The following is a 15,267-nucleotide window of genomic DNA, read 5'->3' on the forward strand; positions in this document are numbered from 1 at the left end:
CTTCCCCGCGCAGGTGCGCACATATGCACATCTGCTTCCACCCCCTGAAATGGCCCTGCCAACAACTCCTAGCGCCGAGTGGCCATACCTCGGCATGAGGAAGAAGAAGTGGAGGCCGGTGCAAAGCACACCTTAGCAGATGGGAGTCAGCACGCCCTGCATGCAGAATGGGGGTAAGGTGACTGAGGGGTGAAGGGGGTTGTATGTATGTATGATGTGTGCCTGTAGCTATGATGTGTATTACATAAGTATTATGTATGTATATATTATGTATGTATGATGTATTATATATGTATGATGTGTGTGTATATATGGTGTCTATGATGTTTGTATTTATGTATTATGTATGATGTGTGTACATATATATATATGTATATATGAATTGTGTATGTATGACGTGTGTGTATATATGTATTATGTATCAGAATAAAGGAAAAAAGAAAGTTGCTTCCAGCTCTTACAAGGAAAACCGTGCTTGTTGTATTAAAACATCAAACATTTAATCTGTATGCATTAAAAATAAAAAAAAGTGGACATCAGTCATAAAAGAGAAGTGTAACTCCAGCGCGTTTAGAGCTACATGTAGCCATGATTAAGAGCTGCATGTAGCTCGAAACATGTTGGCATTTCACTTATCTTTTATGATTGATGTCCACCTTTTTTTTAATTTTTAATGCATATAGATTAAATGTTTGATGTTTTAATACTACAAGCACAGTTTTCCTTTTAAGAGCTGGAGGCAACTTTCTTTTCAAGTTGTTCTGGTACATGGGACACGGCCCATGGCCCACTCTCTGCAGTACGTGCTCTTCTGCCAGCAAATATACTCAAAACTACTACAGCACCGACCTAGCATCCAACCTGATAGATGAAATTACACTTTTTTTTCTATTTTTTTTTATGTATTATGTGTTATGTACGTATTTTGTATGTATGATGTGTGTATGTATGTATTATATATGTGTGTGAAAGATGAGTATGTATGCATAATAGATGTTTGTATGAGTGATTTGTGTGTGTAATGATAGATAAGTATATGATGTGTGTATATATAATAGATGTGTGTAAGTATGTATGATAGATGTGTATACAATAGATGTGTGTACTTGTGTATGATAGATGTGTATACTCATCTATCAAACTTACACACATCTATTATCATACATACACCGGTCATATACAAATCTATTATACTCAGGGGTCTGGGGAAAGGGGACAGAGGAGCCTGGAGAGGACTTAGTTAGGGGTGGGGTACAGAGAAGTCTGGCAGTCATTAGGGTGTGGGTTGGGGAGTGTAACAGAGGAGCTGGGTATGTTCACATGGAGGAATGTCCATGTGGAATTCTGCAGGAGTATTCCGCACGGACATTCCGCTGCAGCAGAGTCTCATTGCTCTCAATGGGATTCTGCTGCATTGTGCACACTGTGGAACCCACTTGGCAGATGTTTCTGCTGCAGAAGTTCCAATTCTGGCATTTGCTAAAAGAATAGACATGTCTATTATTTTGCGGATTTTGCTTGGAAATGCATTGCTATCAACGGGTGCATTTGTGAGCAGTCCTAGTGCCTGACAGATTATTCAAATGTGCAAAATGTCCACATGTTTTCTGTGCTGACATTCCAAAATTACACAATTTACACCATGTGAATATGGCCTCAGGAGTTGTGGGGGGGGGGGGGCAGAGGGCTCTGGAGGAGGATGGAGGAGCCTGGAGGAGTAGGGAAAAGAGGGGTATTGAAGAGGTGGAGAAAGTGGTCTAGAGAAGAGGATCAAGGAGGACAGAGAGGTTTTGAGGAGGAGGGTGGGGGGGGGGGGGATCTGGAGGAGGAGGATGGAGCCGGACAGAGGGTCCGGAGTTGGATGGAAGAGAACAGAGGGGTCTGGAGGAGGAGAAAGATGGAGGAGGACAGAGGGGTCTGGAGGAAGAGGATAAATGAGGCCAGAGGGGTCTGGAGGAGGGATATGAAGGAGGACAGTGCAGGGATAGAATTCAGCCAAACTGAGAAGAAACAATGCGTGTCAGTATTATTATTAGGGGTACAATGTGTGTCAGGACACAGTGTCTGGCAGTGTTATAATGATTTATTTTTTCATACAGAGGATGAGGATCTGCTGATAAACTGAGAAGCCAATGATGTCCAAGCATCAGACTCTGCAGAGAAGATGTCGCTGGAAGAAGACCTGGTGCCTGGACCAACAGAGAAGACATCACTCAGGTCACTGGTATCATTGTGCATTCTCCTGACTGTCCCATCAGAGCTGTAGTCACTTCTAGTTCTGCAGTGATGATGGGTGATGCTGTACCCAAATATGTGGCTCTACAGCTGTTGCAAAACTACAACTCCCATAATGCCTGAGGCTCTCCAGGCATGATGGGAATTCTAGCTTTGCAACAGCTGTAGAGTCACTTGAAATTAGGTGATCGGTGGGGGTCCAAGCATTTGAACTCCCACAAAACAATGGGCTGCTTATTCTAAAATGCCCGGGCCTATTTTTTGTCCCAGTCCGGCCCTGGTCATGGCCCACCTAATGCGAGTCTATGGGAGGGGGCTTGACGTCCACCATGCCCCCTCCCATAGACTTGTATTGAGGGGGCGGAACGTGACATCACAAGAGGGTGGAACCGTTACGTCACGATGCTTGGGCCCCTGTATTTCCCATCATTAGGCACAGAGCGAGATCAGGTGAGGGTCCAGCGGCGGGACCCCCGCTATCAGACATCTTATTCCCTATCCTTTGGATAGGAGATAAGATGTCTAGGGGTGGAGTAAATCTTAAAGGACATCGCCATTTTTTTTGCAAATCTGACCCTTGTTACCTTATGCATTAATAACTCTGAGATGCTTTTACTTATCATTCTGATTCTGAGATCGTTTTTTCATGACATATTCTACTTTAGGATAGTGGTTAATTTTCATTGATACTTGCAAAAATTCTAAAAATTAATGAACAAATGGAAAAATTAGCTTTTTTCTAAATTTTTAATCCTCTGCTTGTAAGGAAAATAGTAATGCAAATAAATGACATAAATTCACATATACAATATGTCTACTTTATGTTTGCATCATAAAACAGACATGTTTTTACTTTTTGAAGACCTTAGAGGGCTTCACAGTTTAGCAGAACTTCCAAATTTTTACAAAAGTTAAAAAATCTTAATTTTTCGGGGATCAGTTCAGTACAAGTGAGGAGCTTTCTGTTAGAAATCCCCCATAAATTACCCCATTATAAAAACTGCACCCCTCAAAGTATTCAAAACGACATTCACAAAGTTTGTTAACCCTTTAGGTGTTTCACAGGAATAACACAAAAGTGGAGAGGAAAAGTCAAAACCTCTATTTTTTACACTAACATGTTGTTGTAGCCCCACATACAATGGGTAAATTCAAAAATATAATATAATCTTTACTAGGGGTAAATAGCACCACAAAATTTGTGACCCAATTTCTCCCGGTTCTTAAAATACCCCATATGTGGATGAAAAGTGCTGTGCGGACTCACAACAGGGCTCAGGAAGGAAGAAGCAACTTTGGGATTTTGGAGAGAGGATTTGACTGTAATTGAAGTTGGGGGCCATGTCGCCTTTACAAAGCCCTCATGGTGCCAAAACAGCGGAAACCCCCCAATGTGACATCATTTTGGAAACTACACCCTTCAAGGAATTAAACAAGGGTTAAAGTGAGTATTAACACCCCCCAGGTGTTTGTCAATTTTTTGTTACAAATATTAGAATTTAACCCCTATTTTTTCATTTTCACAAGGGGTAAATGGTGAAACAGCCCTACAAAATTTGTTACCCAATTTCTCTCTTTTACCTCTTGTGAAAATGAAAAGTATGGGGCAACACCAGCATGTTAGTTTTTTTTTTTTTTACACTTACATCTTGGTGTAGCCCCCAAGTTTTTCTTTTCATAAGGGGTAAAAGGAGAAGAAAAAAAACTAAATTTGTAAAAAAAATTCTCCCGATTACGGAAATACCCCATATGTGGCACTAAACTGTTGCCTTGAAATACAACAGGGCTCCGGAGGGAGAGGGTTCCATGCACATTTGAGGCCTAAATTAGGGATTTGCGGACGGATGGACCCGGATGCAAGCATGGCGTTTACCTCCTCTACCAAAAATACCCTACGGCAGTGTTTCCCAAACAGGGTGCCTCCAGCTGTTGCAAAACTCCCAGCATGCTTTGGGGCACCAGGTCACCAGAGACCTGATTGGCCCAGAAAAGCCATGATTCTCCCGTCAGAATTGTGGAGATCTCTGACAAGAGTGGGGGGAGGCAGGTGTTTCAGGGCTCTCCTGTGGGATGTACTGGGTAGGCTACTAATAGATATCAGCAATCATCCCATTCCGATCACCGGAGAGTGTACGTCCTTTAAGCGTACCTGTCAGATCACCCAAAAAATTTTTTTTAAAATACTGTTATATGTTGGTCAGTACCTCATCCTGATCATGTACATTTTTGTACCTATATTTTTCTCAGAATTACTTTTATTTACTTGCATTTCTTGCTCAGTGAGACACATCTAACTCCAGTCCCGGGTCAAAGCTCCCGCACATCCGTGGGCATCTGTGGGCTGGTGCAGGACCCCCCCTAAACATATCATACATAACATGCTGCTAGATTTTAGTGCTCACTGATTTGCTGGCTCACTGAGGTCCATGCGCACGTTTGTTCCCGGCAGCCACAAGCTCACACAGGCAGAGTGGGGGGGGACGGAAGCAAGCACATCAGAGCTGGACCTGCATGCAGCCCTGTCAATCACACCATGTGTCCATGATGTAGGTGATGACTGCTGGACATGGCGGGACTTGTATGTGTCCCAGGAGGCAGGGGGACCCCTAGTGGTCAGTTTTTTGACTGGCTTTTTCCAGTATTAAATACTGAAAAATTTCTAATGAAAGCAATTGCAAAACCTATTGGTTTTGCATGCTTTACAACATATGAGAAGTTTTTATATCTGACAGTTCCCTTTTAAGTCCCAGAAGTCAAGGGCGTACCTGTATGCGCTTCATCCTTAAGTGGTTAAGAGGTGTGCGCCTAACACATATGTGGCTGCCCTGGGCAGGTCTGACTGAAATCTAAGCTGATGCAGATTTCAGCTAAAATTTACCCCAGCTTGTAAGCATGGGAGTCCACGCTCCTTTCCATTAACCTCTTGGGGATGCAGGGCGTACCTGCATAGTGACCCCGCGTCATATCGGGTCGGTCCCAGCGGCTAACAGTAGCCGGGACTCGTGGCTAATACCGGACATCACCGTTCCTCCTTTTGTATGGCTTTTTTTTAATCCAGTCTATAAAGGAAGTAATAAGTTCATTTTTCTAGAAATATTTTTCTGGTCTGTGGCTTTAGGAAAATCCATACTTGTAACTGGCTTTTCTGGGTGCTGCTGCTGCAACACAGTATAGTAATTTCCTACTACCTTGTACATTTTTTTTGTGTGTGGTTTAATCATCCAAAGATTACACTGGGTCTCATGGTACAAAATTGTATAGGATTTAGTAAATTAGTATACCATCAAGGTTTTGGAACAGGGTCATGGGCATATGAGAAATGTATGTCTGTAGTTCATTTCAGGCAAATAACGGAGGAGCATATTCCCATGTGGAATCCCTGTGCCCTATACAGTATTTTGAGAGTCACTTCTTGATACCTGGCAGAGGGGAAAATCTTATATGCGTTAAGTAGCATTTTAATGTTTAAGTAGGGTATGTTGAGGGCCCAGCGAATGAGTACAGAGGCAATTTTATGGTTCATTAGGAACATTAAATAACGTCAGAATACGTGGATTTTTTAGAGGTATAGTTCAAGATATGTTTGTGTTTGGTTCCATTCATTTGAGAAGAGTTTTGGCATAACGTAGCTGCGTACTTGGCAGTGTGTAAAAGTAAATACTCAGATGTCCGGGTACCTGAGTTAGATTTTGTGAAGAGTGAGAAGCCATTTATTGTCCAGGTTTACTAAGCGTAAAATGTGTTTCAATTGTCTCTGTCTCAGTGCTCTTTAAAGGGGTACTCCGGTGAAAACCTTTTTTCTTTTAAATCAACTGGTGGCAGAAAGTTAAACATATTTGTAAATTACTTCTATTAAAAAATCTTAATCATTCCAGTACTTATTAGCTGCTTAATGCTACAGAGGAGATTCCTTTCTTTTTGGAACACTGATGACATCACGACCACAGTGCTCTCTGCTGGCATCTCTGTCCATTTTAGCAACCATGCATAGCAGATGTATGCTAAGGGCAGCATGGTGGCTCAGTGGTTAGCACTGCTGCCTTGCAGTGCCGGGGACTTGGGTTCAAATCCCACTAAGGACAACAATAAATAAAGCGTTATTATTATTATAATAAGGTCAGCAGAGAGAACTGTGCTCGTGATGTCATCAGAGAGCATTCCAAAAAGAAAATAATTTCCTCTGTAATATTCAGCAGCTAATAAGTACAGGAAGGATTAAGATTTTTTAATAGAAGTTATTTACAAATATGTTTAACTTTCTGTCACCAGTTAGTTTAAAAGAAAAAAGGTTTTCACCGGAGTACCCCTTTAAGTCTTCTAAGTGCTTACCAAAAGCAGGCTCGATGTAATATCAGATCTTAAATGGGTTTTCTGGGGCTAAAAATCATGGCTTATCCACAGAATAGGCCTTCAATTACTACTCAGCAGGGTACCGACACCCAGGACCCTCGCCAATCTGCTGTTTAGTGCCCCACACTACCGAGTAAACAGGGCCCTGCATCTCAGCTCTTATTTACTTGAATGATACCCCCCTCCAGTCAGCGATTGATTGCCTATCCTGTGAATAGGCCATCAATAATAATAGTCCTGGAAAAGCCCTTTAATGTGTTCCAGGGTTAATGTAGGAGAGTAGGAAGGGAGATATTTGGGGAAAATGCCTGCTTAATTTTGCAGTCTCTATACCAAGAGAACAAAGTCAACCAGTCCACCCAAAACTCTAGTCAGAGTGGCTAAATTAAGTGTTCCTGTATAGGGTATTTTGAGTCTTCTGTGCAATCAGGGTTGCTAGAGAATGTGAAGCACTATTTTAATTGCTTTATTTCCTCCTATAAGTTTTAGCTTTAAAAATGTAATTAATCATTTTTCATCTTTGGGGTCATAGCCAAATTGGTAACATTTGGGTGTAACGCCCCAACGGGTGTGGACCCACTGTGCCATTTGCCAGTTTGGCTTTGGGACAAATTTGAGAGCGGAAACTAAGTGTTCCCCTGGTTTTCACTCTTTATTCCGCTCCAGGAGGTGGAAACACGTCTTAGATGCAGGAAAACACCAGGTTGCTACCACGAGAATGGTCCCAGTTAAAGGGGTACTCCACTGGAAAAAAAAATTTTTAAATCAACTGGTGCCAGAAAGTTAAACAGATTTGTAAATTACTTCTATTTAAAAATCTTAATCCTTCCATGACTTATCATCTGTTGCATGCTCACAGGAAGTTATTTTCTTTTAGAATTTTCTTTCTGTCTGACCACAGTGCTCTCTGCTGACACCTCTGTCAATTTTAGCAACTATCCAGAGTAGGAGCAAATCCCCATAGCAAACCTATCCTGCTATGGACAGTTCCTGACATGGACAGAGGTGTCAGTAGAGAGCACTGTGGTCAGACAGAAATTAAATTCAAAAAGAAAAGAACCTTCCTCTGGAGCATACACCTGCTGATAAGTATTGAAAGGATGAATATTTTTAAATAGAAGTAATTTACAAATCTGTTTAACTTTCTGGCATCAGTTGATTTAAAAATATGTTTTACAGTGGAGTAACCCCTTAACGACGAAGTACATATATTTACGTCCTCTGCCGGCTCCCGCTCCCGTCATATTGCATCGCGGTGATGCCCTGTATTAACCCTTCAGACGCGGCGATCAAAGCTGACCGCCGCGTCTGAAGCGAAAGTGAAAGTATACCGGCTGCTCAGTCAGGCTGTTCGGGACAGCCACGGTGAAATCGCGGCGTCACGAACAGCTTACAGGACACCAGGAGGGCCCTTACCTGCCTCCTCGGTGTCCGATCGGCGAATGACTGCTCCGTGCCTGAGATCCAGGCAGGAGCAGTCAAGCGCCGATAACACTGATCACAGGTGTTAATACACGCCAGTGATCTGTGTAAAAGATCAGTGTGTGCAGTGTTATAGGTCCCTATGGGGGCTATAAGTTAACATTGCAAAAAAAAGTTAAAAAAAATAAAGTGTTAATAAAGGTCATTTAACCCCTTCCCTAATAAAAGTTTGAATCACCCCCCTTTTCCCATAAAAAAAAAAACAGTGTAAATAAAAATAAAAATAAACATATGTAGTATCTCCGCATGCGGAAATGTCAGAACTCTAAAAATATATAGTTAATAAACCGCACGGTCAATGGCGTATGCGCAAAAAAAATTCCAAAGTCCAAAAAAGCGTATTTTTGGTCACTTTTTATACCATTAAAAAATTTATAAAGAGTGATCAAAAAGTCCGATCAAAACAAAAATGTTACCGATAAAAACTTCAGATCACGGCGCAAAAAATGAGTCCTCATACCGCCCTGTACATGGAAAAATAAAAGAAAGTTATAAGGGTCAGAAGAGGACATTTTTAAACGTGTAAATTTTCCTGCATGTAGTTATGATTTTTTCCAGAAGTACGACAAAATGAAACCTATATAAGTAGGGGTCCATTTTAACCATATGGACCTACAGAATAATAAGGTGTCATTTTTACCGAAATATGAACTGTGTAGAAACGGAAGCTCCCAAAAGTTACAAAATGGTGTTTTTTCTTAGATTTTGTCGCACAATGATTTTTTTTCTATTTCGCCGTGGATTTTTGGGTAAAATGACTAATGTCACTGCAAAGTAGAATTGGTGACACAAAAAATAAGCCATCATATGGATTTTTAGGTGGAAAATTGAAAGGGTTATGATTTTTAAAAGGTAAGGAGGAAAAAACGAAAATGCAAAAACTGAAAAACCCTGCGTCCTTAAGGGGTTAAGTGGCAGCTGGCCAAGTAGGCCAGGACGCCCTGGTGCCAAGCACCAGGGATACATGCAGGTGGGGTGAGCTGATGCTAGATGTAATAAGTGCAGCAGCAGAGTCAGTAGAGGCAAGACTAACTAGGTGTTTTAGCAGAGCTGGTGCTGTGGAACAGAAAATAGCAGGTGCAACTAAATAATTAGAGCTTGCTAGAATGCAAAGGTCTGGTCAGCAATCAGACTCATCCAGGATAGACAGGCAAGCACAGAGAAATTAGGCTAGAGATGGCGTCAGTAAACAGGCTATGGTCTTGAACACGCAAATATGGCAGATATGTTATGCTAAACCACAATGTTGCTCAGGCAAGGAAGGGAGGGAGGAGCGCCCTTAACTAGACAATACCCCTCAAGGATTGGAGGGGGAGCAGATTCAGAGGTGCACACTGACCCTTAAAGAGATAGACCTCATGCAGCCCCTACTGAATGCACCAGACACTGTCTACACATGAGAGTGCAGAGGGAACAGTCTGGAGCCTGCAGCGAGAATGGGAGTTCACGGAAGACCACCGAAGCAAAACATTTCAAATTGAGTCAGTTATGTCTATGTAGTGTGGAGGGTAGTCTTGCAATGACTACTGCCAGGCAATCCTGGACTGGCCATCGTGCATTATATGGACAACCACCAAAGGCCGGGCATCTCTTCCTCTGCACTCCGGAACAGATGAATGACAGTAGAGGGGAGGCCATGCTTTGGACTGTGCAGGAGTGGTGAAAGGGGTAGTAAGTATGTGTTTTTTCTTGTCTTGGCAAAGGGAAAACCTACCTATGAGGGGCTACTGCATTCAGGGGTTCTGTTACCTAAACGGGGATACTTCCTACAGAGGGCTACTACCTAAAGGGGTATCTGCTACCTCTGAAAGGGGGCTACTACTTACAGGGGGGGGGGGGGGGTACTACCTATAGGGGGGTTGCTACCTGCAGGGGAGCTACTACTTAAAGAGCAGCTACTACCTACAGGGAGCCTCCCTACAGGTGGTTAAAGGGGTATTCCAGGATTTTTTTTTATTTGACTATGCTGCAGGGGCTGTAAAGTTAGTGTAGTTCATAATATAGTGTCTGTACCTGTGTGCAACGTTTTCTCACAATTCTTCTGTGATTTTCACCCCAATATTTATTTTTAACAGTATACAAAATGACTATTTTTTCCCATGAGGCCGAGACCTGACTCGCTAGTCAGCTGATGACAGGGAGGCTGTCTGCTTCAATGGGTGGAGGGATCGCTTGGTGGGAGAAAGATCAATCTGCAACTAATGCAACAGCTGTAGGCACCCTGATTGAAAACCACAGGTCTTTTGAATGGATGCAGCTCATTTATGTTTCAATGGGTGGGGTGGCTGATGTGTGGGAGGGAGGAAAATGTAGTCAAAAAAGAAAAGCTCACACAGGAAATACCAGTTCACAAAAAGCTAGCCACAGTGTTATGATGGACTCACAACATAGCCATTTAGCCCCAAGACAAGCGCAGATCCTTCCTAAGCATGTCCATTACTGCCTGGCAGGTACGTACTAGAATCACCTTATGATGGATAACCCCTTTAAAGGGACCTGTCTAGCTACTTGAGTTACCTAACTACCTGATAGGATGAACCTACCTACTCTCACCCAACTGATTTAACCCACTCTACTGTGTGGGACACTAAGAGAGGAATTATTACTGTTTGAGGCACTATAGGTGCCAGAAAAGTGCAGAACCTAAAATGTTAGTCTGGCAGGGTCTGCTAAGATGAGTTGTGACTGGAAGAAATCATCATCATGATCTGGACTGGATGGAGAATAAAAAATGAAAGCGAACGACTGCAATTAGAGAAGACATCACCTGTGAGTCACCGGATATAACTGCACTGCATTCATTTATACAGTATGATCTGCACAGCCTGTGTAGAGCTTGTATCTATCACTTTATGATCACCGGGGAATATTTTCCTCTTGGTATACTAGTATTATTGGTAAGATTGGTCTCAGTATATAGGATTTGGTGAGTAACTTATGATTGTAATATGTATGGTGATAATATTTTTCCTTGTATTCTGGTAATATTGGTCTTGGTATACTGGATTTGGTCAGTTACAGTGTGATGGTGATATTTCCTTCTTATATACTGGTGTTATTTGGTAACTAACCTAGCCTTTCCATGCTTCTCGACTCCAGCTTCAGGCATGATGAGAGTTGTAGTTGTGCAACAGCTAAGAAAAATGCTGTGCAATGTACAGCACATTGCACCCCAATCTGTGGCTCTCTAGCTGTTGCAAAACAACAACTCCCACAATGCTCGAGGCTCTCCAGACATGATGGTAGTTGTAGCCTTGCAACAGCTGCCACCAAAAATGGGACTTTTTAGTCTGGGAATAGTCAAAAATTCCTGGGCCTTTTTTTGGTCTCAGTCTGGACCTGCTATAGATATATTATGGCTTTCATTTAAAGGGGTTATCCAGGAAAAAAAAAAAATGTATATAACAACTGGCTCCAGAAAGTTAAACAGATTTGTAAATTACTTCTATTCAAAAATCTTAATCCTTTCAGTACTTATGAGCTTCTGAAGTTGAGTTGTTGTTTTCTGTCTAAGTGCTCTCTGATGACACGTCTCGGGAACCACCCAGTTTAGAAGCAAATCCCCATAGCAAACCTCTTCTAAACTGGGCGGTTCCCGAGACACGTGTCATCAGAGAGCACTTAGACAGAAAAGAACACCTCAACTTCGGAAGCTCATAAGTACTGAAAGGATTAAGAATTTTTAATAGAAGTAATTTACAAATCTGTTTAAGTTTCTTGAGCCAGATCATATTTAAAAAAAAAAAGTTTTTTTCCTGGATAACCCCTTTAAAAGATATGTAGGCTGACCAGAGTGGTCTATCAGGGCCTTTAAACAACAGGGCCTTAGTCCTGTCTAGGTTTTTTGTGAATTCCAAGAGAGCTCTGATCTATTTCCTTCAAAAGTTTTGACAAAGTTTACTCTGGGTTTGTGTTAAAGTGCACCTTTCACTTTAAAAAAACTTTTGACCTGTCGAGACATGTTGAATGTTTTGATTGGTCAGTATCTGAGTGTTCAGACCTCCACGATCACTAGAACCAGTGGAATGACAAGTGCGAGCAAGACTGTCCCATAGACTTGCATTGGTAGCCTGTCTTGGTCATGTAGCGCACAGCTGGGAAAGAACATGTTGTCTGGGTCTGAACACCTGATCAAAATATTTGATATGTCTTAAACACTGATAATAAAATAAGCATTCATTCCAAGACATTTCAGTTGTGTGGCTGTATTAAATAAGTCTATGAGTTTGTCTAGAACACCAAATTTATTTAGCAGGCAATGGAAAGCAAAATAGGCAGAAGAGTGAATATAAAATAACCTCTACAACAGAGTTAGTAAAAAGTATAATGGAGGCATGTTCACTATGTGTGAAAAGGGTTTATCTATGAAAGTGGTCGAAGACAGCATGAGGCAAGTGGAACCATAACATTTATACAACTGGAACTGTACAAAATCCATTAAAGCGCAACTGTCGTCATTTTTAAAACCCCTAACCTAAGAGCATGTAATAGGTGTGTTCAGTACTTGGCAGGATTTAAGCAGTTTGTGTCGTCCTGTACAGTCGGCTAGGCGTGGCAAGGGTCTGCAATACACCGTGGCATCTCGTTGACCTAAGCGCTGGGACCACTGTGTAGTTGACACACAGGTCCCTAGCACATGTGGGCCCTCCCTTTGGTCGCTGTACCTGTGCCTGTGGCGAGTTCTCAGGTTCAGCGCTCACTCCCGATACCTGTCAGCTCTCTGGGCATTTGTAATGCTAGAGGCAGAGAGCTCATTCACTCTCTGTCTTTAGTGAACAAGCTTTCTGCCTCTGGCATTACAAATGCCCCGTGAGCTGACAGGTATCGGGAGTCAGTGCTCGACCTGAGAACTCGCTGCGAGCACGGCAAAAAAAAAAATGGAGGACGCATGCACTGAGGACCTGTGTGTCAATCATACAGAGGTCAGTCAATGCAAACCCCTGGCAACACTAAGTCGACTGTGGGTAACTCCTCATAAGGCTAGGTTTCCACACAGGTTTTTTTTTTCTGGCTTTTTTTTTTAAACTGCCACTGCAGTTTTTGAGCCAAAGCCAGAAGTGTATTAAAAATGATTGGGAAATATAAAGGAAGGATTTATACTTCTCCTTCCTGCTGGATCCACTTCTGACTTTGGCAGTGACAGTGGCAATTTTCCAAAAAATGCTAGAAAAACTGTGTGGTAACCTAGCCTAAAAGCTTTTTTTAGGATCATAAAACTGCTAAAATCCTGGCAAAAGTATGGCTACATTAGTATTGACCACCCCTTTTACATACAGTAGTTAGGGTAAGGAAGTATTAATGATGACAGTTGCGCTTTAAAGGGGTACTCCGGTGGAAAAAATTTTTTTTTTATCAACTGGTACCAAAAAGTGAAACAGCTTTGTAAATTAATTCTATAAAAAAAAATCTTAATCCTTCCAGTACTTATTAGCTGCTGAATACTACAGAGGAAATTCTTTTCTTTTTGGATTTCTTTTCTGTCTGTCCCCAGTGCTCTCTGCTGACATCTCTGTCCATTTTAGGAACTGTCTGGGAGCAGCATATGTTTGCTATGGGGATTTTCTCCTTCTCTGAACAATTCCTGACATGGACAGAGGTGTCAGGAGAGCACTGTGGACAGACAGAAAATAAATCCAAAAAGAAAAGAAGTTCCTCTGTAGTAGGGTGAAGAGACCACCGAGCTACTAAAATATACGCCAAATAGGTGAAATATACTTACCAATGGTACATGATATTATTATACGCCAAATAGGGGAAATATACTTACCAATGGTGCATGATATTATGATACGCCAAGTAGGGGAAATATACTTACCAATTGTGCATGATATTATTATATGCCAAGTAGGGGAAATATACTTACCAATGGTGCATGATATTATTTTTTTATATATTTGATAAAAATGTTTTAATAATTTTTACTTTTTGTTTTTATACTTATTATCTGTCTGATGCAAGGGCCCTGCAAAAGACATTTTTGTTAATAACATTATATTGTCTACTTTAATATTGTATAATAAATCAAAAAATGTATTTATTGGACATATTCTTATACCACTTTCTTTCTTTCTATCTATTATCCTTAGCTTAGCAGGACTGCTTCAGTATTTTGTTTTTCTTGCAGTACATTTGGCACATCGGGTAATGTGCAACACAGTATCCTCGGCTTAGGATTCCTTTTTTATGTAGAGCTCCCATTAAATTTTTACTTTAATTTACAAATCTGTTTAACTTTCTGGCACCAGTTGATAAAAAAAAAAAAAGTTTTCCACCGGAGCACTCCTTTAACTGACAGCAAGATGGATGAAAATAGACAGCTATATTTAAAACAAAAAAGAGAAAACAAATATCATACAATACTGTAGTTGTCTTGAGCAAAAGGCACCTAATAGTAAAGTTGTTTCTTATATTGTCCCTGCCATATAAATTCACCCACCAGCCAGGAAATAACAGGCAGCATATTCAGGACTAGAAATTGCTGCGTACATAGTCCCAAAACTTTGTTCAGGAGAAAGGCACCAAGGGCAAATATGCGCATAGTATATTCTGTAATTCCTGAAACCTGTACTGCTGACAAATTATTGTACTGTAGTAAGGATGCCGCATGGTTACTACTAAGTAGTGTCTTCATGTCACTGTTCTAAGACAGGTAATACATTCCATACGTGACAGGTGTAGCGAAAAGTCCAGGCATGGGTACAGCATGTCTCTGTAATGAATTAGTGTGTCCATATGCTGATGTTGACCCTATCTGAGCATTTAAAGGAAATGGAAACGTAAAAGAGGTCAACATTGGCTTAGAAATCATTTTCAGCTTTTCCAGTTCAGCCTCTTGAAGTCTTTTAGCTTTAGCTCTTCTGTTTTGAAACCAAATCTTCACCTGAGTCTCTGTGAGGTTTAAAGAGCTGGAAAACTCAGCTCTTTCTGCAATGGACAGGTATTGCTTCTGTCTAAATTTTCTTTCCAGGGCCAACAACTGAGAGGTGGTAAATGGAGTTCTTGGTTTCCTGTTATTTTTGTGCTTCCTCAGTGTGCATGGTGGAGGGCTTGAATGTCCTGCAAAAAAAAACCACGAAGAGATAATCTTTATTGGGAAAATCCAAAATGCATACTAGAAAGTAAATACGTCTCAGCAGAGAACCTATCTGATGTCTAAGTAACATGAAAAATCAAAACTAAAATCTAAACAAATACATGCAC

General features: G+C 41.3%; 1 protein-coding gene across 1 annotated transcript in view; it reads right to left on the bottom strand.

The window, feature by feature from the left end:
- Positions 1-13,743: 13,743 nt before the first annotated feature.
- LOC130282032 (homeobox protein MSX-2-like) overlaps positions 13,744-15,267 on the bottom strand; it is a 75,600-nt gene continuing 74,076 nt past the window's right edge. The window contains exon 3 of the mRNA XM_056529866.1: positions 13,744-15,123. Within this exon, the coding sequence (XP_056385841.1) occupies positions 14,708-15,123 (416 nt within the window). The 3' untranslated portion in view covers positions 13,744-14,707. The remainder of the gene's footprint in view (positions 15,124-15,267) is intronic.

This window comes from Hyla sarda, chromosome 7, assembly GCF_029499605.1.
Source record: "Hyla sarda isolate aHylSar1 chromosome 7, aHylSar1.hap1, whole genome shotgun sequence".
Classification (NCBI taxonomy): Eukaryota; Metazoa; Chordata; class Amphibia; order Anura; family Hylidae; genus Hyla; species Hyla sarda.